The following is a 26,331-nucleotide window of genomic DNA, read 5'->3' as shown; positions in this document are numbered from 1 at the left end:
CCATTGGCTCAGGATAGATAGTTTGCATAAGAAAGGAGCGGGTCCCAGGTTTTATGAAATTTCTTCAGGGATCCTCTGGCAGTATGTTTGATTTTTTGGGTCTCTGTAAATTATTGAGTGTGGTCTAGACCTACTCTGTGTAAACTGTCTTGAGATAATATATACATTGATTTGACACTATATCTAACTTACTAACGTAATTGAATCAAACAGCTTGTTAACAAGTCAACAATTTATTTGGAGGTAAAAACTGAAAGTGAACACATCCAAAATGTCATTAATAATTCCACATTGCAAAGGACAACGTGCGCCATTTGTGACCTCTTACCATGCAGTTGGCATGTTCCTGGTCCCCAGAGAGTGAATCCCGCTTACTTTAGTGATCCCCTAACTTTTCCTCTAGCACCCCCCTGAGGTTGACATTTTGGGCTTTTGAGGGAAAGGTCTCCAACTATTGCATGTACTGTATGTCTGACCCTCATTGTTAGAAATTAGGTTCAGACATTCATGTTCCCCAGATTATGAACCCTAACAACCTTTGTGATTGTTTGACCTTTCATCTACTGTCACCAGCAGGTCAAATAAATTTTTTTATAAAATTACTGCAACACTATAATGGCATCCCTATCAGCCTAAGCTGTACTTTGTTTTTAGTGCTAATCAGCACAACACGATAAGAGGGTGAAAATACCTGATAATACCCGATAAACACTAGCATGTTAACATTATCATGTGACTTTGTTACCATGCTTGTGTTAGCACAATTAGCCCAAGTAGCTGTTGATCCGCAAGCTGTGATGGATGTTTACTGTTTGGGTAATAATTTGACTGTTTCACCTTTGATTTTTCTTCTTAGTAAATCAGACTACCCTTGGAACTACATTATTGCAAGCCGTCTTGTTTCTCTAATCTTGTAAATATGATGTGGTACTGTCATAGATTCAGGGTTTCCCCAGGAAAAGTTATTACGCCAAGTTTATTTTTTCCAAAGAAGACCTGCGTGAGGCCAGTCCCAGACTGATGGCGCCATTGATGTAGAGCTCAATAGTTTTTATAATAACTATTTCATGGACAGAATTGGAAAATTGAGAATTTACATACATAAGTCAGTGCTAAACACCTACTGGAGAGTTGAAAATATGATCACGTCTACCTTTCCAACAAAGCCGCCCCACTCTAACTTTAGTTTTGAAAAATGTCTTTAAAATACATTTAAAAAAAATTAATTCTCAGTGGTTTAGGCCTGACGGGGGGCAATTTAGGCCTGGTGTGCCACCGGGGTTGCAATACACTGGGGGAAACCCTGATATTGGAATGCGTTTCATAATGTAAAAACACAAAAAGACTGTTTGAAATATTCTTTTGACAGTTCTTCCTGCTGCTGTTCATCCTGATGCTGGTGGAGCTGACTGCAGCATGCCTGCTACTCATGTATGAGAGCGAGGTAGGGTCCCTATTTATCTGTACTCACACCATGTTGCGCTAATAAAGGAAATGCGTATACTCTATGTATAATCTGTAAATCTCACTTCAACATTTAGATTGATAGATTGGTGAAAGAGGATCTCACCATGGGTTTGGACAAGGCAAAAGGGACAAACTCAACGAGTGAGTGGGATGTGGTTCAGGAGAAGGTAAGAGTGACTGAGCAGAGACATACTCACAGCTCCCATAATGGGGCTACACAGATGACTGAATTTGGATGCTGTGCTTACATACTGAGAGCTACGTCATGTCAATCTGCTGTTAAAAGACTTTGTATCTCTGAATGAACTGTTTCAGCTTGATTGCTGTGGAGTCAACAATGTGACAGACTGGCAACCCAACGTTCCTCCCTCTTGCTGCTTAAGCGCTTGTACAAGCCAACAACCGGAATACAGAAAAAAGGTAGACAGTGTGAACAGCTTGCATTAGGGCTTGTTTATTACTCTGCTTGTGGCCATCACATTTTATAACTCCTCCCTCTAAGTGTCTGACACACAAACACTTAGTTTTAAACTGGACACTATTAACTGTTTTGTGCAATAACACCTGCTTAAATTATAATGCTCTACTGCTACTATTTATTCATTATTACTGTTTACCATAACAATTGCCTAATTATGTAAAAACTGTAGCATAATAATTCCTTTAACTATGTAAATATGTGCATATCCACACTACTTATGTTTCTTTTATTTTATATTTTTACTCTGATATTTATATACTTCTCTATAAACCACTATCTTTATTTATGTTCCCTTTGCCTCATTATTATCAATGACAGGTTGGTTTCCAGTTCATTTCAACTTTATGCTCTTTGATTGCAGGGTTGTTTGGTGAAGTTGAAGAACTTCTTTGAGGAGAACTTCCTAACCACTGGGATATCTGTCATTGTCCTCTGCATCATCGAGGTAAACTGATGGTGGTTATATTTGCCATATTGAAATATTTCTTACAAAACTGGAAAGCTGTGTTTGTTTACTTCTCCATACAATATCTAAGCACATTTATTGTAATTGTAAATTCATTGCAAAGTGAACCTGAGCAAACAGTGGCCTGCTGCAAGTTGCAAGTTATATCTCTGAAAACGAGAGCCTCACATATTACAAACTGTAAGTCAGTTTATAAAGAAGGTTATAGAATATGGAAGCCCAGTGCAGCCATGGTTGCTCATACAGTAGCCTACCCGTTTTTGCTCCACTTACTTGTGAATACAACTACAACTCAACTTTCTTATCTTAAAATAGCAATTCAGATATGTTTTTCTTAACCTCTTTTAGCTGTTTTGGTTGTCCGGCACCCAACTGTGGTCTCTTCAGCTTTGTTTCCAAGAGCAGGCAACTGTTTTTAGCTATGATAGCTATGATGAACCCACTGGTAGTGCACCTACCTGCCCAGCACCGAACTGCAGACAAAATCAACAACTCACTATTGAACTTAGTGGAGAGTTTAGCAGCTAAAGAACTAGACATTTTGGACGCCCCCCTCTCTCTCCCCCTTCACGTCTCTATCTGTCCTATATAAATAAAGGCCTAAGATGCCCCCTCCCCAAAAATGACCTTTAAAGACGCAGACGTTTTACCTTAGAAGTTAAAGGAGACTCACCCAGAGCTAAAAGGAGTGAATACTAGACTAGGCTAGACTTGTTTGCTTTTAAAACTTAATACAGTGACAATATAACATAATGAAATAATCATATGATATATATATACGTATTTAGTTTGCTTGCATGACTGCAGTGTGAAACCAAAACATACCGGATCAAATGCAAAAAACATGAACCTCGGTTCAGACTTTCAGGTGTGAAATCCCCTTAACAGGATCAATAATTCCCTATTAATTGAGCAGTAAATTGTGATTTTGGATACAGAATTTTTGCACCAACACTGACACGTGTGGTGTCACCAAACTGTGGTTTTTGCATTGTATAAAATAACACTCATTGCACTGTGCGATTGTGTGACGTTATGGATACTATGATTTTTTAGGGGGCTATGTAGTGCAAATCTTGATGCTCAGAATTCAGCACTAAAAATAATAGTAACTATATTGCCCTTTGGGTTTTAATGTTTTCAACCCCTTTTCACATGTTTATATATACACGTATTTATATATATATATATATATATATATATATATATATATATATATATATATATATATATATATATTGTATAATCTGCTCAATTAAAACATATTCCAACTAAAAACTCATATCAAACTATTTTTTGACATTCAAATATTAACAAACCCTGAGAAATACTAACACATGTGGACTGTACAGTTGCCACAAATATTGGTTTTGAAGTTTTTACAAATAAGAACTATGAAGAAGTAAAAAAAGACTGTGGCAAAAACACCATGCAACAACATTATCTGTTGTGTTTTCCAGTTACATTTTTTGTTCTTTTGTTGACAGGTCTTGGGAATGTGTTTCGCCCTGACGCTCTTCTGCCACATCAGTAGATCTGGACTGGGCTACAAGCTGTAGACAATACTAAGTCCAAATGTCTACGTATTTTACAGTTGATTTATTGTACAGGTCTTTTTTTTATTTTTATAAATCATGTGTTTAGAAGGCAAGAATGAAATGAGAAGGATGTTTGTGGAAAAAGAAATTAAGATCAGTAAATAATTATTTTGTAAAGACTAAATCGCAAACACTTAATTCTCTAGAGAATTACACAAAAGTATTTCAGATATGGCCTTCTACAAACAAGCTAGAGAATATAAAATGCTATTTTAGTCTGAGCTGTGTGGAATAAAAGCCACTTGTTGTAAGATTTTGCTCAACTTACATATATTCTACATCTTTTGAAGGGAATAAATACGAAAAATCTGTTTATGTACAATATTACAGTATCTTTTTTTTCCCACAAACTTGATAACTTTTGGGAAGTCCTGATACACAACTAAAGAATTGTTTATAGTATTAAGAACTATATCCTCCATTTTGACTAACCTCATGTTGTCAGATGATCAGCATTTCCTGTTGCTAGCTTGCAGAGCACTGATCTGAGGTGAAGCCAAACATGTACCCACTTCCTCTTTAGATCCCGTTCAACCATCAGTTGGTTCCTCTAGAAACCGACAGCTGACACTTGTGTTTCTCTAAATCTTTTAATTTAAGAATTCCAATTTTAAAGGAACTTAAAAGTGCTGCATCAATTATTTTCATTTTCTACTTTAATTAATTAGTTGTTTGGTCTCTAAAAGGTCAGAAAATGGTGAAAAATATGAACCAGTGTTTCCCAAAAAGCCCAAGATGACGTCCTCAAACGCCTGGTTTTGTCCACAACTCAAAGATATTCAGTTTACAATCACAGAGGAGAGAAGAAACCACAACATATTCAAATTAACAAGCTGGAATCCTGGTGATTTAGCTGCACTTGTATCCATTGAGTCTAAATGTGAAACCCCAAGCGTGAAAATGTATTGTTATTCTACAGGAAAAAGGACTATAACTCTCATCTGGAAGAAAATGGATCTACAATTGTTGCTTGGACCAAAAATATGCCATAGAGAGATAAATGTATATACTAAAAAAATAACTTGGATGTGTATGGAAATAAAAAGAAAATGTTATAATTGTATTGTTGTATTACTGAAAAAGAACACAATAAAAACAGCGTTTAAAAAAGAAGCTGGAATCTGAGAATTTTTACTTTATTAAAAAAATTACTCAAACCGATTAGTCGATTATCAAAACAGTCGGGGATTAATTTAATAGTTGACAACTAACCGATTAATCTTTGTAGCTCTAAAATTTAGCCAAGAAACACAATTTACTAAAAAACAAATGAAGCAGAGAAGATTGTGCAAAAAGCTGAAAACAAGCAGGTAACACAGTTGAATGTATTTATTTAAAGAATAAATCCTGCATCAGTATTTTAACACAAAAACTAAAAAAAAAATACTAAGATTTCCTTTACACTTTAAAATAAATTGTTCTCTTGAAACCATCACACAAAAAATAGAGACAAGTACAATTTTTTGTAATTAAAAAAAATGTAACTGTACACAGAAGAATATACCATTTATTGTGAACTGAACACCCCTGACACCTCAGAAACTATAAACACAAGTATTGCAATTCACCTAGAGATATGAAAAGAAAAAAACTCTGATACAGCTCTCTCATCCTTTTCTTGTCTGAAACAAAGCCGTTTTACATCTGGTCCCCCCCCCCCCCCTCCGGTGCCCCTGCAAGTCTCCAGAAGCAGCCCAGTATCTTGTGTCATGAGGCTGTTCAGGTCCATTTTAACAGAATTCCAGTAACTGGTAATTGTTCCCCCCCTGCTTTAGATACCAGTTTGACACAGTCCTCTTTGGGAGACACCACTCAAAATGATTAAATATCCTTTCTGAACAGGGAAATAAGTCTTCCTCTATAGCAAGGGTTTCTATTGATTCACAAGAAACCTGGAAGAACATTGCATTATGGAAATTACATTCTGTCTTTGCTTTAGCTGAAAGGTTATAAAAAGTAAGAAAAGGTGGGTTTCTTTCATTTAGCAGCCGTAAGGCCATTCAGTTACTTATGAGCAAAACTTAGAATCAAGTTTAACATGTGGCCAACCATATATGAAGTTTCTTTTACAGTCTTTTGAAGGGTTGCCATTAACAAATGCTATCGTAGTGAAACCCTATGAACAAAATATTGCTAGATAATGTGATACCTATTTTGTGCTACAGATGTTTAAAACGAACAGCTACAAATGCCCCTGCAGGAGAACGTATCAGAATGAAAGTAATTTGGAGGTGACCGTACCGTGCCAAAATAACATTCTTGTTAGAGAGAGCGCTGGCGATGACGTGTTGCAAAGAACAATGTCTCTCTGTAAACATAGAATCCACCTCAAAGAGCCCCGGCCACAGACGAGAATATCTGCAATGACATCAATAAATAAAAGAAAGACAAAGTCTTTCCGAACCCTGGTTTACAAGCCCCGCACCCCCCGACCACGATTGACTGATACAACTGGAATGAGTAAGAAGAGTAAAAAAAAGGTACCCAGCCTTTTTCTTTCATAACATTAAAATATCCAGGTTTAAATGTCTGATCTGCTGTTCATTAATCACTTGCACATACAATATACAGAGAAGCAAGACCAGTTCACAGAACACTAATCACCACCCAAAACATCACCTTCACAGCTGTTGCAAGTCCATTTACACTCCAGCGTGACCCTAAACCCATATGACTCAGTAGTATCATAAAGCCAATACTTCCAAGATTACCAATTACACCAGAGAGCAGTGAACTTTATATTGATCAATTCCAAAGAGAAGTAACAACCACTGCTACAAGGAATAGAACATGTATTTGTCAAAGAAAAATTTGATTAATACATTAAATTATTAAATATTAAACAAAATCAAGAATAAAATGTTTATGGGCTTTAACAGGCTGAAGTCAAAAATGCTGATCTGACAGTAAATTGCGCTTCCTTCACTCCTTAGCAGTTTTTACCCAACAAGTCAGGACGAGAAGATGTTTTGATGAAATGAGGGACCCTACTGACTGGCTACCAGAAAGGAAACTGTGACAGGAACCTGTATTCAACCTAAAAGCACTATCCTGCTCATAGGATGGATGCACTTAACCGTCAACTGTCGTTTAAGAGGAAGAAAAAGGTTCTGTGTAGGTCTTTTAAATTTACAACTTTGACTTGTTCCTACCTATACAGTACGTTTCATTGCAGACTACATCCCTTTTTGCCAGGCAACAGCCTGGCCCCCTGTTAACTTCCCTTCAGTTGATGTCCTTCACATACACTGCAACAGGAAATTCACACGGGCCCAATTAGGAGGCTTACATCTGTGAAAACATCATTCATTATTGCACTCTGAAGCAATATACACCTGAGCTTTAAACGGTGCCTTAAACACAATCCTGAACAAAATAAACCTAAGCAAGGAACCAAAGTGTGTCAATGAGTCAATTTACCATGATACCCTAGAGACAACAAAATAAAATTAGTTATTATATTCCAAATTTGATACAGGTCATATTACCAGCATATTCCAATTGGATATTCATAATAAGGCCTTTTTCCAAATACAGCATTTTCCAATTATGACATGTTGGATATTCCGGTATTATTCGGGTTTTAGAAACATTCTTTGGACATATATACACAGCGTATTCAGAACATGCATCTCAATCAGAGTTTTTACCCCAGTTTACAGCATCTTGCCAATTTACGGCTTATGGTCAGCTTTGTGCGTTGCTATGGTGTCTGTATACAAAACAACTAGCCAATAGTTTGCAAGGTTGCAGACCCGATAAGAAGAAACACAGCTACCTTTTAACATTATCAAAGACTAATGTCAACAGGTTTTTGGATATGCGCACACATCGCTACATTAACCTTTTCAAGAAGCTGGTTGAAAGAATGAAGGAGGGAAGCGGTGTTCGCACTGCATGCCACCTAGTGCTGGGCGGTATACCGGTTCACAGCAAATACCCATGTATATTTTTGTCATGATATGAATTTTTAAATATACCCCCGCACCGGTGCATATGATTCGGAATGCTATGCCATGCAACACTGTTTCAAACAAACCCTTTTCAATGTAAATGCATGGTACGACTGGAGGCGTGGCACGGGTAAACAGTTAGTGCTCTGGTGAAGATGGATAGGATAGACATTGAAAGTTACCTGTGGCAAAAAGAGGAGCCATGTCTGTTGTGAAGAGGTTTTTAGGTTTAAAAAACAATTGTGCTAACTGTACTCGTCGCGCTAACGTTAGTCAGCTGTGCCAATGGTAAGACTTCAAGTCTCTTCAAGCATGCATGCAGCGGAGCTACACAATAGCAATCCACCTACAGATCGTCGAGAAAGACGGGTTCAGAGCAATGACTAAAACACTGGATTTAAGATGTCTTACCTTGCCCAAATACTTCCACCAAACCACTAACGTTAGTCAAACACCGAAGCAAGCCGACAGCGGAGCTACACCCACTTTTATCCAACAACCTAACGTTACATGTGGTCAAGGTAGTGTTTAAACAGCAAATCTACAACTATTTTGTTTTGAAAAAGAAGCATGTTTAAGTTGTTATGTGTATTTATTTAATTTAAATTGATTTTACTACTTTGTATTTTGCACAATTCAAAAAGCGTCTCGCTTCTGTAACTGTTTAATGCATTCTCCTTACAGAATAATATAACGTTATTGTATAATTTCGTAGAGCCAAGCAAACCCTTTAGTAATCAAAACTTTTCGGAAACATGATGATATTGAAAGGTTTCTTATTATATTCTGACAGTTATAAATACTGACAGCAAAATAAGCCATTACAAACCTATACAAAGACCGAGTCAAGCAAACGAGTACAGTATCAAATACTGTGATATACCGTGAAACCGCCAGAATCTTAAAAAAATACCGTGATACAAATTTTTGATCATACTGCCCAGCACTACTGCCACCGCTGGTAAACTTTGCACGGCTACATGAAATTTTTTTTTAAAACAAGGACAAAAACCAGACTATTATGTGCATGTAAACATAGTTACTGACAACTTTCTAACCCAAAGCTCAGAAGGCTAGTTTGCAAACAGCCTCTAAAAATGAATTACTTAAGTTATATAAGCATCCAAAAACATGCAAGCATTTGTTTTTATGAATCTCACAGAAGCCATTTTCCACACCTAGTTATCGTGACATCCTGGCTATAGACAGATTTCCATGCCCTCATTTAAAAATCTAACTTAGCACTGCCTGCAAAAAAAAAAAAAAAAAAACTACCTTGAAGTTTTCAATGTCAACTAGTGATCATAACTGAAAGACGAGGCTTAAAATCTAGAATCCAACGATTAGCGTATGCTTGCACTACTCTTTGGAGTTAGTGTGAAACTTCATTAATGGAACTCAACTGGCAGTACATGCATGAAAATGGGATGATTGACAAAACCAAAGTCATGATTGTCTGTGTTTATATCGTCCTGTCAATGGCTCATTGCATGAGTGGAAACTGATCTCAATTTGTAAAAATGTTTATTTTAAAATACTTTTTTGAAGGGGAGATGCTTTTTTTTAAATTTTTTGGAACTAAGATCAGTTTCTACTCATGCAATAAGCCCTTAACACGATGATATAAACACAATGCACCCAGAATATTCAAGGAGCACTTGTAGATGAATTCAAGAAAGATCCATCTGCGCTTTCACTACTTTGTCTGCACATCTATGATTTGCTCATTCAGATTTTGAAGGCCTCACTGCCAAGTGCTTGCTAGATCATCTAGAGCATCTGAAACTAGTTTCTAGTTGCCAAACCCATCTCAACAGAGCTGTGTCACCGCTGGAGTATGGTCTGGCTGCATCTGTTAACATTCGGTCATTGGGGAATAAATGCTCAGGGTGGTTTGTATTTTCATAGACCAATCACAATCTTCTTAGGCGGCGCTAAACTCCTGATGCATTTTAACCATACTGAATTGTTTTAAATTATTTGCATAACTTTAATTCCACTTCTCACACCTGCCACAATGCGTCCAAATTGGATTAACTCATTTAACCAAGTTACTCACGGTTTTTAATGCAACCTCAACAGCTACAATACCAGTTTGAGTGTATGTGCGTGGGCCTGTAAGTCTGAAATATCAACCTGCGGCTGATCCATGGTGCAGTGTTGGAGAGCATTAAGAATAAACCTTTAAGACTAGACTGTGCCGAAGACCTGTTAAAGCGATGTGCCATGGGGGTACATTTCAGTCCCAGTATGTCTCGTCTCTGAGGTGCAGAAAAAAGAAAAAAAGAAAAAAAGAAAATACATTATATGTATCAGCAATCCAACTAACCACTTAGAATGCACTATGGTCTGTCAATCGCTCTGTAGGCTAAAAATTATCATTAAAAATAGAAAACCATATGTAAAAGCCCGTCATCTACAATCTGGAGCATGATGACATTCTGGTAAAACTCAAGTGTAAATGTGTTTAAGTCAGAGTGTATTAGGGGCAGACCATTAAAGTGAGCTGATTTTACACATGATTTCAATGTTGCAGTAAAAGTCGTTGCCATAGAATTGATCAATACTATGCTTTCTGACTATTGAGAGCCCTTAACCATCCTAAGACAATTATTTCTATCTGAAACAGAATCGGTTGTTAATGTAAGGTTCTTGAACTGGAAGAAATAAAATGCTTGGGAAAATTGTTAAATCTTGTATTTTGGAATCTTAGAAATGTTAAATATCAGAATGACAAATTCAATCATCAGACATGCCCTTTTATGTACAGTACACTGCAAAAATGTTGGTCCTAACAATTTAATCCTGTATACAGACTGAACTTGTATACAATCTGAAAGAAAACCCAGTGGGGTAAGGTAAATAATCTTATACGTAACTTTTAACTGATTAACTAACTAATGTACTTCAAAGTAGTGTGAAACCAGATGAACTTGGCCTGTTGTTGCCCTGCTGAGTTAACTGTTCGACATTCACATGTCAAGTGCTCTTTTTTTGAGTTCATTGCAACCTCAATGGAAACTCTGGTTTAAAAAGAACTTGAACTTTGAGTATGTCCATCCAAATTAGATTCTTATTTGATAGTTATTCTGAGGTGTTAAGGAAATGTGATTTAGATTTGCAACTAGCCTGTCGCTGCTATACAGCATGTGCAGAGATCCTTTAACCAAATTATCTTTTTTTTTTTTTTTTTTTTTTTTTTACTAAACCTTTGTGCATAGTTTAGTGTTTGAGGTTGCCGATCTATTCTAGGCTTCCAAAAGGTTGAGTTATCTCTTCCTCTGCCTGCTCATGTTGATTTGTTGTTTTGGTTGAATACAATAAAAATTCTAGCAATGAAATGTTTGCAAAAGCAGCAGATTGTGGATGGGTCCCACTAAAACAAAATGACTTATCTTTTACAAAGCACTCCCAAACAGGCACTGTGTTTGCTGTCAAATCACAAGCATCACATGTCAGATCTCCCATCGCATGCTGAATAAAAGGCTAACTGAAGGGGACACATGAAAACTGAGCATTTGAAATATGTAGGCTGATCAGGAGACCTGAACCAGCAGATCCAGTATTATGGCTGTTAAACTGATTTAAATATATTGACTATGATCACAGTGCTTCTTAAAAGGTCGGAGTAAGACTTTTTTTACTACCGAAAATGGGCAACGCAATTTTGCAGGGTATGTGCAATACATGTCTTCTTTTACCATTTGCTCAAAACAATTTAAATGCCTCCTAGTAGGTCAGAGTATGTAATGCAAACCGTTCAATGATTTTTCTCAAGTAGACTGAATAGAGGCATTTAACATCCTACTAGATACAGTGGACAGTTATTTCACTTGGGCAGATCTTTTTCACGTGTACAAAAGGAAAAGAACATTCACTATCAGTCTAAACAGTGTGTTGCCAATATTTCTGCAGTTACTGAGATTTGCGTTGAGTGCGGCAGCTCCGGGGCTCTGCGGGGGCAGGGAGTGAGCTGGGGCTTGTGGTCTGGTTTTGGGCAGTGTGAGGACCTCTCTGTCCCATGCTGTTGGGAGCTTAGAGGGGCATCAGCCTGGTGGTGTGGAACAAAAGGGGGTTCAGGTCCTCCGCATGCACGGCCCGATGGAGCGACGGCTCAGAGCGACTTCGCTCAATTTTTGGCAGCAGGTCTTGAACCTGCTCAATGGCTACCAGGATCTGAAGAAGGAAAACCAAATGTAAATGCAATTCTCAATATTGTTTGAAATAACAACTTGATGGACAATGAGGACGTTTTGGAATTAAGATTGAATGGAGCACTCATCCTTGCATCTAAGATACGCCAGATGAAACTCCAAGTAGTGGCAGTTTTAACACTTGCTCGGACAATGCCAAAAGGCTTTCTCACACCACAAATCCATAGGATTAAAGCCATTGTCTAACATTTCTGACTTTGGTGGCCTTCAGTGCTGTACCACCCCTAACACCCCTTGAAACAAGGCAGTATACTGCTTCTTCAGTTTATAAAAGATAATAATACAGTTTTTTGAGCTGAGTTGGGTTGGTGCTATTCTATGGAATTCCTTTTGTTACATGAGTAACCTATACACTACTCACCTGTGGAAACAGGGGCCTCTCATCCCGTTTGAACTTCAGGCAGTCAATGATGAGCCTTTTCATTGACTTGGGCGAGGTACTAGACAGCTTACTGAGGTCTGGAGACAAGTAACCACGTCCAACCATAAAGATTATCTGAGAAAAACAAAGAAGAAACTGTTGCTGCAATTTGACAGTGTTGTTCATACAGGGTGAATAACGTCTACAACTATACCAGACCCTATTTTGTGCTTAAAGCTGCGGTTTATCAACGGCAAATATTTAAAGTTTACCCCCCATGAGTGGGCGGGGTAATTTGCCGGAGTGTTGAGCTGAGTCGGTAGTGTCACTTATATGGCCCGCTTGTGTGACGTCTTGCTGTGTTCTTTAACAAGTTTCATTGGGTACATAGTTTCATTAACTACTAATAATCCGTATCAGCCCAGAAAAAACAGCTGACTCCTACAACACAGGTATATGAAGGAATGGAGCTTTCAAACTTCAAACCCTAAAATACTGGGACTTGGTGAAATTATTGGAGTTTATTTTATTTATTATTTATTTATTTATTTATTTATTTATTTTATTATTGGATTATTGGAGTTATTTAACCTGAAAGAAACAATGTATCACCTTGGATGAACATCCAAAATAAAATTAGCTGAATGACTTAATTAAAGTTTGACTTACAAAATGGAATATGTGTGGCAGTCTCTGCTAGACACTGATACCACCTGCTGGTTGAAAGTGGATCCAGCTAGTAATCAGCATCTTCTCAGTAGGGTATGCAGCGTGTACTAATAAGTCCACAGGCCCAGGCAGACTGACAGCTTCTTTGCTCAAAAGAAAACTAAATTTTTTGGAGGAAGTCAATCATGACACGAGTGGCTAAAAAGCCCTGTGCCACTGTGAATAATGATTTTCGCCCTGTAGCTTTGTCCTTTTGTCATTGAATGCTCCGATACATTTGTAGTGGCCCTGCTCAAGAAGGAAGTGGAGCCAATGTTAGATACCTATCAATTTATCTAAAAGCATAAGCACAGAAATGAAGACGCCATTTTCAGGATTTTGAACTTTATCTCCACCATAGCACCATAAAACAAAAGCCTGTGCTGAAATTGTATTTATTGATTTTAGTTCAACAGTTCATACTGTAAAACCCTGCTTTCTTTTACAAAAACTAAAGTATATTAGTGTTACACTATCCTGATCAGTGTACAAAACGTGTCTGTGTACTATTTGACTCGCCGGCCAAGTTGGAGGGTAGAAGTAAAAGTCCACCGGCCAAGCATTCTTTTTACCAGAAGTTTCTTGATTTAGAGTTTGACATTAATTCTTTTAATAAATAAGACACAGCAAATGATAATCAATAGAATGCTGTTGGAGACCAAACAGCAATACGGGTCCCACAAGGTTAATGATTTCACCCCACTACTGCAGGCAAGTTTACCCAAATAATTATATTTAAAAATTCACTAATAATACTGTGATTTTGAGATTTCTCCAAAAGGACATCCACCCATCAGTGTATCACAAAAAGATGTTTTCTTAACTGGTAAGGAATCACACACAGAATCACAACAGAGAAGGTAAAAGTACAAGCACTTTATTATGTCTGGCAACATTTTCTAAAAGATGATCCAGATACTGTGCTTTAGATTATGTCAGTGTTGTGTAAACTCAAAGAGGGGTAGCGTCCTGTTACCTGGTCTCTGTTGTTGATAATGGAGTAAGGCAGGGTCCCTGACATCAGCTCATACAGCACTACTCCGTAGCCGTATACGTCAGACTGGAAAGTATATGGGTTGCTGTCCTGCATTCGGATCACCTCAGGAGCCTCAGTAAAAAATAGGAAGAAGACACACTGAGCACGTAATTTGATCATTGACCTGCCAAAATCTAATTATCACTCAAAGATTAATTTAGCTGTTAATTAGGCTGTCATATCTTAACTACTACAAATATATCTATGCTAACAGTACTCGTTTTCACATTTTCCTGAAAATGTATGCAGTAAAGTATAATCCAATTAGATCTCCAAATGTACATAGAGAACTGGCTTTACATTATATCATACTATTGAGTTACTGTGATGTTTTTGTTTGTTATTATGCCAGCACAGCATGATATAATGTGTGGTACATTGTGTAAGGACGTAAGGACTTATAAGAAAGGAAACAACCCAAAACAAACAGGTTCTTGTGATGAAAACCGGCTATCGTTAAATTCAGTCCCTGCTAATGGGAAAATTTAACTGAACCAATGAAATCATATGCCGCATCTAACACACGTAAAATATGATTTCATGTAAAAGTTTGACTGAATATTTGTAGGACAAAGAGCAGCCTTACTAATACTAAAGCTGCTCTATCCAAATAAAATTAGTTAATTAATTAACACAATTTAGGTGGCCAAGTATGGCTGGCTGATGAAGGAAGCTATACGATGTAATGAGAGAGCTTAAAACAGGTAAACAGCTGGATAATATTAAGTGAGTCTGGCTAGTCTGGCATAAGCTTTCTGTTAATATTGAAGTTGAGTTCACAGTTTTGTACTCTAAATGATTGGATGTATAAAGATATAGATATATGATAAAAAATGTTGACGATAATAATTACCGTTTTTGTTAAAATTACTATTATTGGTGGATTAGCACGGTGTGGAAACCATGTGTTTAATCCTTCCCAACTTCATCTGTGTCTCCTGACGTTGTGCAGGCGTACTGCATAGCCTCCAACATGCGTTTTTTCAAGTTGGAATCATGGCGGGAGGAGGAGATGACAGCGCTAAGGACATTTATTAGCCCTCTAAGAGAACTAAGTCTGAGGCATGGGCATTTTTGGTTATTATGAGAATGCCAAAGGACAGTTGATTGAAGATAGATATCCTGTCTGCAGAACGTGCAAGAAAAAAGTTGCTACTTAAGTAATTGAACACACTCTTAAAAATACCGCGATAATACCAAAGACTGTGATAATTTTGGTCACTATAACCGTGAGGTTCAATCTTCATACTGTTACATCCATAGTCTTGTAATTACTACAGTCTATTTATTGTCTCTTTGTGAAATCAAAGTAATCACATACAGTAAAAGAGAGGCTTACCATCCACAGAATGGATCCACTGGGCTGTTCTACCTGTTGAGAGCCGCTCCACCGAGCCTTTACTGTGGCCAACCCAAAGTCACCAATCTTAACAGTCCAGCCCTCATGGAGAAAAATATCTAGCAGCAGTGCTCAGGAAATGGTACAAACGTCTGGCGTACACGTTCATGGTATTATTTACCACAACAACAAAAACTTCTAACAAGCAGGAATATAGTGTTCAAATTTGACATTGTGGTTAGTGGTTGAGTCTACAGTGATAAAAGCACAAAATCCTACATAGCTACATTGTTAAAAGATAACATTGGACAATAAAAGGATACTGTTTGATTTCAGATCTCGATGAATTATGTTCTTCGCGTGAAGATAACTGAAAGAAAAAAAATCAAAATCACTGATTTAAAGAGAGGAACAGCCCCAAATTTAAACAAGGCTTAACTCCTGCACAATATTATGTCTCAAGCCATTAGCTTTCTCTAAGACTCTGCTACAGTCTTTACCCTTAGCATTACTGCAAGAGTGCCTCCTTGCACTTATACTATCAAATTACGCTTTCCCATTCATAGCTGAAACAAGTAAAACATTTACACAGATTGGGGCAAAATAAAAGTGTTTACGAAAAACAAAACACTGGATCAAATCAACACTTCACGTTTAAAAAGGGTGTCAGCAGTGAGTAAGGGGTGATAATAAAGAGGCATCTAGCAGTTAAGTCTTACTCCATGCCCTGTGCTGTTTGTCTGGCCACATCAATGCGACGCATAGTGTCAAACTTGGATTCTGTGACATGCAGATGGCGGTACAGGCTGCTGCCATCACACCACTGTGTGATGATGGCAAAGTTCGGCTTAGTCATATAGCCCATGAACAGCAGGATGTTGACGTGGCGGGTCTTCCTGCAGAGAACAGAAGTAGAGTCAGAAATTAGGGTAAGGATACACCAAACCCATGATTTAGTTTGAGCCACGATTTGATACAAACCTTGATTATTAGGAGAGTTATACTCAGTAAACGTAATACAACTTTTTTCTGCCACATGGCACTGTTGGTCATTGATTCCAAGCCACATTGCAACACAGTAATATAACCTTATAACCCCAGATAGCTTATTCATTGATATTGACTGATTTCAATTGATCCAATACCAAAGATCCTTTTGCACCTTAAAATAATGTTTCCAAAATTGTTTCAGTGGTTCTTGTTCAAATGAGACATATGAATAATGGTAACGTAATGGACAGTTACGCTTCCAATCTGTAGGGGGAGGGAAGAGGAGAACTGCTTCGTGCCTAGTTTAAAGGTGCTGGTTAACAAGTAGCTAATGCTTTGTCGACAACGTGGAGACAATTCTTGATGGGTAACAGAGGATTATGACATTGTTCAACATACTCAGTTATTTTTAGTGCGTTTGTTGTGTCACTCTTAAAGCGCTGCAAGGGATTCAGTCGGGATGAGAGCTGACAACAGCCCCAGCCCAGGGGGTAAACAGACCAAGACACCAGAGTTAGAACAGCGGCCATTCGTATCGTCGTTCATATCAATTACTACATTTAGTTCCCAAATTTGCGGTGATTTCACAGAGACTCCATAAGTCGCCATGTTGGGGATTCACTTTGGAACTGCCCGAGAGCATTGTTGGTCACCAATAAAGTGTGTGAAAACAGACGCAAAGTAACTGGAGAACCAGAGTTAATAGGCGAAGCTCAGAATACATGAATCATGACTAGTTGCATTCTTAAAGTGAACATAGGCTGCCGCATAACTCAAAGCAGACAATGGTGGTGAGAATTATGCCATATGCCATATTAGTCCATATGCCCACTGAAAAAATTTGTTTAGGAGTTTTTCAGCCAGTAGCATGGCTTGTGATTACTATTTAGACCTATGTTGCAAAGACTACAGCAGCCACATGTTGACCTTTGAATAGGTGCTGCAATATCTGATAATATCCTGCATCAAAACAACAGGGCTTACAGTTTGAGCATACAAACCACAAAAAGGCCCAGAAATGCTAGCTGAATTAAATAATATGCTGCCACATGAACGATGGTTAATGCAATTCTTATTGATGTGCATGTGATTTGTTACTTCAGTACATTTCAAGAATTGCTAATGGGTACTTATCCTTGAGTACTATATTCAACAACTCTTTCCATTTCTCACTGTAAATAATTACTTATAATAATTTTTCAGTAACTAGCACAACACTGTTGACCATACACAGTCCAGCCATCAACTCGGTTTAGACCTACTCTTTTCTTTTTTACTGATAAAAAGTGTCATCAGTGAAGACCTTTTGATGAATAATGTGGATACATTTTCCAGGTTAGAAAAAAACAAAATTCTGAAGTTGTCAGTGCCTTTTTTACATAAGAAAGACTTATGTAAAACACAGAAACCAGTTCTTACCGTAAGACCTGCATTTCATTTTTGAAGGCCTGCAACTGCTCAGGCGTTGGCTCAGTGACTTTAAGGATCTTGATTGCCACGTCTCCATGCCATTTGCCCTTGAAGACTGTTCCAAAGGAGCCAGCGCCTATTCTCTTCTGAATGGTGACTTCTCGAGAGTGAACCTCCCAGTAGTAACTTGAGTCTCTGTAGCCCCCTCGGTGCTGAAATATGACATAGATTTAGTGTTTTGAACTGCTAACTTACACCCTGAATTAATCCCTTCAGTTGAGATTTTTTTCACAACCAATTTGTTTACACATTACATTTCATTTAGCTGACGCTTTTATCCAAAGCAAATTACAATTGCTATATATGTCAGAGGCTGCACGCCTCTGGAGCAACTATGGGGTAAAGGGTCTTGCTCAGGGACATATTAGTTAAATGTAGTAGTCCCTACTAACTCTATATACACCTGTTTGAAGACAACCAGGGACCTTTGAAAGAGGTCAAAGACTACTTACCACTTTCTTTTTGTCGTCGGACGAGGAGGGCTTGCGCTCCTTGTGCTCTGATGGAGATTTGGGTGGTCTCCTCCCGGGAGAGCCCAGAGTAGTGGGCGGGCTGGTGGAGGGCTTTGGTGAGGGCTCAGGACCTGCAGGAATGAGAATGCAGGACAAGAGTATTATAATTCCATATGTAAAATTAAAAATGAATAAAAATGCTGAATTCACAAGTTACATACCCATTGGGTTGCTGAACTTTAGTGCTTCCTAAAAATAACAAACAATAACCATTAAAAAGGTGGAAAGACGCAAAATTATAAATTCACAATTGATAATTTAATACACAGTAAGTAAAACGGGTCAGTGGTTTTGCAACTTTATGAGAACCAACATTTTCAAGCACTATAACTAGGTGTAAGACTTGTGGTCATGTATTGCAAAGTGTATCAAAAAGGCTAATCAGCCGTAAAAGGCTGGTCAAGAATGTTTCTGATGCACTATACGTAAACACCGTTTGCATGTGCATTTGTTATACATTGAACAGGTACATACAGTAAATACAATCAGATCCTTGTAATAATAACAACCAACTAAAACATGGACCAAGCAGTCAACACCAACCTCTATAATAATTGTACCAACAGGGCCCACTGTGCTGACCATATGGACATTGGGGGTGGAGGTGGAGCGATGTCTTTGTAGAGACTGGCCATCTCCACCCGGCATGGGGAAACGGAAGGCAGAGGTCGGGGACAGGAGGTCCATCCTGGGTGACAAATTTAAATAGTCACCATTTATAATTACATATCAGTTTCACAGAGTAAAGATGGTCCCACATCGCCGCGCGGCAACAGCCTTGACAACCGCCTTGACAACCACCTACCTGCAGGAGCGTTTCCCAAAAATGCAAAGTGTTTTTAAAAGTGGTTCCTGTCGCACAGCGGTTAAAGTCAGAAGTTCTGCAAGCTAAACTCTGGGTGGCAGAGCAGAATCTGTGGGCATTCACGTTGACGGCAACCGCTGCATACCCCTACCGATGGATGGATCAAAACCGCTTCCCCTCTGCTACCTTCCCCTCACTGAACTGACTGGAGGTGGCAAGTTACCGTGCGGAAGTGTGAAAGACCTTTAAGACTATAGTGTCCTTCAAATATAATTTGTGAAGTATAGGAGCTTACCCAGCAGGCTCTGGGGTTAAGGCTAGGTTGCTCTGTGATGGGGAATTTTCTGGCAAAAGTATCCTTGGGTACTCATCTGTGCAGGGATTAGGATCACACCTGGACAAGACATAGAAGGGATAGGACAATACCAAAGAGACATTATCAAACAAGGTGTCAGACAAAGGAACACTTATTTAAGGACTTAAAGTTGGCAAGGCTTTGGTTATTACCTATCTACAGTATATGCAACACACCAAGATTAATTCCAACCGACAACCTGTATATATTTTTATGATCCACACGGTTAACCTTATTGTCCCCATACTAAATAAAGTTTTTCCTGTTTTCTGTTAAAGTTTTCTGTTATTTGTGAACTTTTTTTTTTTAACAGAGCTCCCTGCCTTTAAAAAAAAAATAATAATAATCTAAACAGAAAGAAATAAGATCTGATGACCACACCAACTTAGCAATTCAGTGGTTGGTGTTCATTTCTTTTACCAAAAATATGACAAAATACATTCAACACACTTTTTTTTTAGCCATCATGATTATTTGTGGATCCTTGTTATTGGATAATGGCCGTACGTTTCTCTTGGTATATCCTCCAAACTCTCACTATTAGAGCACCAACAATGCAGGGGAAAGTAAGTGTGTGTGTGTGTGTGTGTGTGTGTGTGTGTGTGTGTGTATGTATGTATGTATGTATGTATGTTTGTATGTGTATATATATCTTTGCAGAGTGCATACTTGTCTTTATTCTTTGTCTGGTCCTAAACGTTTCACTGGGGAAGTGCAATGTGGTTTAAAGCTCCTGAAAAAGCTTGTATGTAGACTTTGAGTTGAGTTCTTTCCATATTTTTAATCAGCTGCAGTTGTTTAATTTCCTTCAGATAAATGTCAAGAAAAACTGAAAGCCTGGTAGAGGCAGTGGAGAATAACTTATGTTGGCATAATAAAAGCACATGGGGCCCTTATACAAATACAGCAACTAATAAAATGAACAGAATCACTGCATGATAACACTTCCTCTTCAACTTACCGTTTGCTCACTGTATCCATGTCCACGCACACAGTAGGGACTTTGCTACTGCAGTGCTGGTGAAATTTGTAGCCGCATGTCTGACATCTGAAGCCATTAAAAAGAAACTTGTGGCAAAAATCACAGTAAGCCAGCTTGAAGAAGGTTTTCCGTACCTGTCAAGATTAAGAGATCACAAAATTAACTTTCACACCAGCAATGTTCAACAAACACCAATATGAGGTGGAATGCAAGCCAGTTCCCAATAGGTTGGATTCTGTAACTATAAAATGGTATTTCAAAGAAGCCATAAACATGCAATGGTGTTTGCCAGCTACTTACAAAGTTGTGCATGGTGAGGGGAATATCATCCAGGACCTCGACTAAAAGCTCCTCTCCAACCAGCGGAGTGATGTCTGTGTCCCAATCCGTCAGTCTCTTACGGCTGGAGAGGGAAAGACATTAAAAAAATCTACAACTAATGAAAAAGAAGGTTTGTATATTTTATCAGTTTTGGGGTCCCCACATGGGGGTGTGGGGACCACGTTCAGCCCACCAAAAGTTTTCGGCACAAGGTTGTGCGTTAGTGTCACTTAAATGGCTCACTTGTGTGACGTTCTGTTAGTTTTATTTTAATGTGCACAAGTAGACTTTATATTTCACAATTATTGTTTTCCGTCAAATCATTTTTTTAGATCTCCAGATTTCCGACTGCACTTGAAAGTAGCTTGTTCAGATCAATGCTTGCGTTTGTTTTTTTACCGTTGTACTGTTTTAAAACTTTCTTGTGTCAGCGATAGAGGCAATAATGTTTTCTGTTTACTGTATGGCATTTTCACCCCAACTCAAAACCAACTGGAAAGTCTGATCTCTGCTTACATGACTGGCCACCGCAGCGTGACGTCAAGTTGCATTCCTCCAAAAGTTGAATCTGTTTCAACTTTATTACAGTATTGAATAAAAAATAAAAAATATTCAATTCCCAAAACTGAAAATCAAATACCTACCCAACAATGAAAATCCAGCCCCAAAATATACTCCATTTTAGTATTTCTCATGATGAAATGGTGTTTAACTTCAGATTCCATGTGATATGCAGAAACAATTTGATTATTTATTCTATTGTGAAATGTAGTTTAAACACATGATGTAGTGATTTGAGAAACACAAGCAATCAGAATATTAGACAAGTTGTAAAAATACAAACAGTTTGTTTGGAAGATCTAAAACACTTTACTTATAGGCAAAAATTAATTTGAGTGCATCTGAAAATGTGTGAACAATCCCTCATTGCACAAGAAAACAATGTGAACACAACTATGTTAAGAGAAGTAGGTCAAAGTTGAATTAGGAATCCAATCTTTAAACTGCGTTGGACAGTTGGGGTGACTCTTTTACTGTTCGCCTATGTTTGCTCTTCATACAAGTATGATCATCCTGGTGATAGTGTCTGATTATCTGACTGCAGGCATTTGTTGTCCCATCTGATTGATGGATAAATGTTACCACATTTACCTCGTATGTACAATGTTATTATTGATACGACTGACGGTCAAAATAATGAAAATTAGAGAATTAAAGAATTTTAAGTGGAGAAGTAGTTTAAGTGGAGAAGTATGGACTCAAGTGTAAAGGTGAACCAAAAAAATTAAAAAACTTTGTATAATCATGAAGCCAAATAACTTTACAATTCTCTGGCTTATGAACTACACCGCAGACTGAAGTCGCTTAACACTGGCACAGGTTGAATGTGCATCTGCAAGTCTGTGTTATATAGCCTAAGTTTGGTGTATGACATTTCTGGAAAATTTATTTTTCACTTGTTTCTTTAAAAATGTATAGCATAAAAGGAGGGATGTTTTTAATGAACCGATAATCAATCATACAAATTTTGACGATTTAATACTATCAGTCAAAAGTGTAATTGTTTTAATTTTTAAAAAAGTTTAAAAACCTAAAAACACAAAAATGAGTTTGCTCAATCTCCGCCTTCAGTCTTAATATTTCAAAAACATATCAACAAACGACACTCAGATCTACACTGTACGTAGATCTGAGATTTATGCCCATTGTTTTCCGTTGCCCTTTGATTTTTTTGTGTTGGCGTTGAGGAATGCAACCCATTATCCCTATATGTTGTGGGAGGACATTCAGCGGACAATAATGCAATCCTACCCTTCTAGAAGGCGAAATACAGCACAGCAGTCTTGGCTCAGGCCTCTCACTTTAAGCGCTTTATCCAGACTCTCATACACAGTCTGCCCTTGCCGAACATTCACCTGAGAACAGGAAACTGTGGTGAACAAACAACATTCATTGGAAGAGAACACAGGTAACAAAGAGGCATAGTGGAAGTACTAATAAGCAGAAATGACTGCTGCACATTGAGTTAATGTTGACATTCAGATTATCCATGTTGTGACAGAACATCCAATAGACTAGAACTTCAATCCAGTGTTGAGATCACTTTTTCCCCAAACAATATTGCTACATTCCTGTTCTGACCACAACAAAGCTCTCTTAGACAACACTGTGGAATGTCAGTCAACCACAGCTGCTGGTTCCATGGTGATATTACTGCACAAGATGTGACAATTAGATGTGCATTTCTAACATAGTAATACAAAACAGATATGGTACAAAGTGTTGTATGTCTGTTCATTGTACATAAAAAAAAACAAGCAGGAAAAATAGAAGAGCTCAGCCAAATTTGCAGACAATCCATTTTTCAACTAAGAGACCCATTGCAGGCAATGGGTTGCCTGCAATATTACAGCAAAAACAATGAATTCTGTTTTTACTTAAAGCATAAACAGTGGCAACATGCAAGTCTTGCTGAGGCCGGACACATGGCTACTGCATTACAGTATGGATAACATGAGCAGCACATTGTCCTCCCCACAACATTAACTACAATTCACAATCATTAATAATACCATCACAATATAGCACATGACAGGACAATTTAACAACTATTTTTTTTATAATGTGAGAAACAAGACATCCATGTCTGATTGGAATGAGTCAAACATTGGTGGCAGGCACCATCTGAAAACCTGACACCAACTGCCCACTAGCACTCATTATCATGCTCTGAAAGATGTCACATTTTGTGTGAGTTATTACACTTACAAACTAACAATGCTGGCATCATCCTTTTTCAAAGATGGTAAAAGTCAGGTACCATTCAATTTAGTTACAGCAGACTCATATTTATGCAAAAAATTGTTTTTTGCTGCTACATCATTGATAATGAGTGGAATAAAGCCAATCATCTCACCACTGTCCTCTGTTTGTTGGGGAGGAAGACTCGGATAGTGCCCCCACCTCGGGGTACATCCTCCGGACTAGTGTCCCCCGAGGAGGAGTAGGAAGAGGTGGAGGACATGATGAGAAGCAAGAGGAGCTGGGGCACAGAGCACTTAGACACCACAACCTCAGGAGAGCTTCATGCACAGTGGAATCCAGAAGAGTTAGCCCTTTACTCTGAGCCTGCAACAACATGGACAAATTTCAGTTTGGATACAATATACCTCCTGTGTAAATAAAGTGGATCTGAATAATGTCTGATTGTTCCAGATATCATACACTACCATGGGCTGAGGGTGTATATGCCTTGGCTAAACAATAACATAACATACAAAGCTTGTTTCAAAACCCCTAAAACATGTACAATGATTGCAAAAACATCACAAAAAGACATACAGCTAAACATGCACATGCAAAACTGTACAAATCTAATGTTATCCATATAAAAGGGCATGAATCAGGACAAACAATTTCAGTGGTTATCTCCATTAACATTACCACTGTACTAATATATCAATGCAAATGCAAAAGTACACACATAGAAACAAGTTATGGTGAAAAATTAGAGCACGCAGACAATTACTGGCCGATGTTTTTTTCTTTTGACTAAAGCAAAATTACATTGAATGAGTATGGGATAAAGGGAGGGGGTGAAAAGATAATGCATCTCTTCTCTCGGTAAGAAGGTGATGAGAAACACTTCTAAAATGTGGACAGCTGAGCAAGAACAGGAGACAATAACGCGAGTCTGCCGGAGACTTTAAGATGTATGACTTTAAAACGCTATTGGAAATGCTGTTTTTTACATTATGCCGAATACATAAAAAAAAAGCCTTACGTGTTGTGGAAAAAAGGTTCGCAGTCATTATCACATAGATGAAATAATTTTCGAATTATGTCGGGTTAATACAAGAAAAAGTTAACCTAACCCGGTCTTTAAGTCAACACTACGGCTGTGTAACTTAGCGGCACACACAAACAACAACGATGTTTACAGAACAAATAATAACTTACTCTAAATGACATTACCACGCATGTGACAGGCGAGCTGTAGATTAAACATGAAATTTAGCGCTGGCAGTCAAAATTACAAACTTGCTAGCTAACTTATCGCATGCAAATGATAGCTAGAGTTAGCCATTTAGCTTAGCATGGGATTTGTCTGCGATGTTTTGGGAGGCCAATGTTTCTCTTGGTGCACTAACTAGTAAAACGATTTAAACCACTTAGCCGACTACTTGTAAAGGTGGGTTAGTATGAAGTGGTTAAAGTGTCGTGGTTATAATTTAGCTAACGCTACGTTAAATGCTAGCGATGCAAAAGGTATCAAAGCGTTTGCAAATTCCTCTCAACATGACTTGAAACTGTGCGGGCTAGCTAGCTGGCTAACGTGTTAAGTGCAGTAGGAGAGTCGATTATCTGGCTAACTCAGACGCTATTTAGCTCAACGTTACTTTTCTGGGTAGCCTTTACGCTAATGTTGCTACTAGCCAGCTAACGTTAGCCAATTTAGGGGGGGTTACCACCTCGTCAGCTTATTGGCTAAATTACTTCTGGTGTCTTCCCTAAATATATAACAGTGACTTAACGTTATTCATTTGACGTGCGTAAAACGGCACGATACATCAGTTATCCATATGTAAGGTAAACAACAAAAACTCTTCCATCAAAGTGTTTTGTACAGGTTGGACACAAGTTAAATGCTTACCTGTAGCAGCCATCTTGAATTCTTTCAATCTGAAGTCGGATCTGTCAAGAACTTCGGGGAAAGCGGAAAACCTCCGAAATGCTCCTTCTCCATTGGTTGATTCTCTGGTCTGCTGCGTTAGGAAAAGACGACAGTAAATGCCCAGTGGGTGGCAGCGATTCACTGTCATGTTTGTTCTGCCTTAAAACTAGCAGTAATTACTGATGCAACATTATATTACAATATTGTTATTTTAGTATGACAGAACATAGTGCTATAAGTTAACAAGATAGATTGACATAGTCAGTAAATATTAATAAGGGTAAATCTGACATGTTGGCTAAAATACTGCCATAGACAGTATATTTGAGCACACAGTTATCTTACAGAAGAGTCCAGAAAAGGTAAGAAATGACTGAATCGATTTGTGAAGCTGGTCATCTGTATGAGCTCAATACAGCAAGCAATATAAAAACAAAAAGTAAAGTTTAAAGGTCCCAACATGTTTTGTGAAAGGGCATATCAGTTCACTTTGCTGATGAATTCTGAATATTCTGGGGAAAGCAGGACATGAAAAGTGGGAGTATTGGGTCCGAGCATTTTACACTGAGGCCTTGCTGCTTTACTTCACTAAAGTAGC

General features: G+C 38.1%; 2 protein-coding genes across 2 annotated transcripts in view; one reads left to right on the top strand and one right to left on the bottom strand.

The window, feature by feature from the left end:
- Window positions 1-4,414, top strand: part of zgc:64051 (leukocyte surface antigen CD53) — a 7,315-nt gene extending 2,901 nt beyond the window's left edge. The window contains exons 4-8 of the mRNA XM_034872102.1: window positions 1,370-1,444; window positions 1,542-1,634; window positions 1,783-1,887; window positions 2,310-2,393; window positions 3,902-4,414. Coding sequence (XP_034727993.1) covers window positions 1,370-1,444; window positions 1,542-1,634; window positions 1,783-1,887; window positions 2,310-2,393; window positions 3,902-3,973 — 429 coding nt within the window. The 3' untranslated portion in view covers window positions 3,974-4,414. The remainder of the gene's footprint in view (window positions 1-1,369; window positions 1,445-1,541; window positions 1,635-1,782; window positions 1,888-2,309; window positions 2,394-3,901) is intronic.
- Window positions 4,415-10,647: 6,233 nt separating this feature from the next.
- araf (A-Raf proto-oncogene, serine/threonine kinase) lies at window positions 10,648-25,842 on the bottom strand. The gene is made up of 16 exons (XM_034872035.1): window positions 25,713-25,842; window positions 23,976-24,187; window positions 22,871-22,974; window positions 21,038-21,140; window positions 20,717-20,871; window positions 19,696-19,794; window positions 19,139-19,283; window positions 18,757-18,784; window positions 18,536-18,666; window positions 18,033-18,235; window positions 16,343-16,519; window positions 15,947-15,993; window positions 15,624-15,742; window positions 14,225-14,356; window positions 12,541-12,675; window positions 10,648-12,141 (listed from the first exon to the last, which is right to left on the bottom strand). The coding sequence occupies exons 2-16, from the start codon at window positions 24,081-24,083 to the stop codon at window positions 12,001-12,003; spliced, it is 1,827 nt and encodes a 608-aa protein (XP_034727926.1). The 5' UTR covers window positions 24,084-24,187; window positions 25,713-25,842; the 3' UTR covers window positions 10,648-12,000.
- Between the last annotated feature and the right edge of the window lie 489 nt (window positions 25,843-26,331).

Source organism: Etheostoma cragini, chromosome 5, assembly GCF_013103735.1.
Source record: "Etheostoma cragini isolate CJK2018 chromosome 5, CSU_Ecrag_1.0, whole genome shotgun sequence".
Lineage (NCBI taxonomy): Eukaryota > Metazoa > Chordata > Actinopteri > Perciformes > Percidae > Etheostoma > Etheostoma cragini.
Note: the sequence above shows the minus strand (reverse complement) of the source record. Positions and strands in the feature narration are given on the sequence as shown.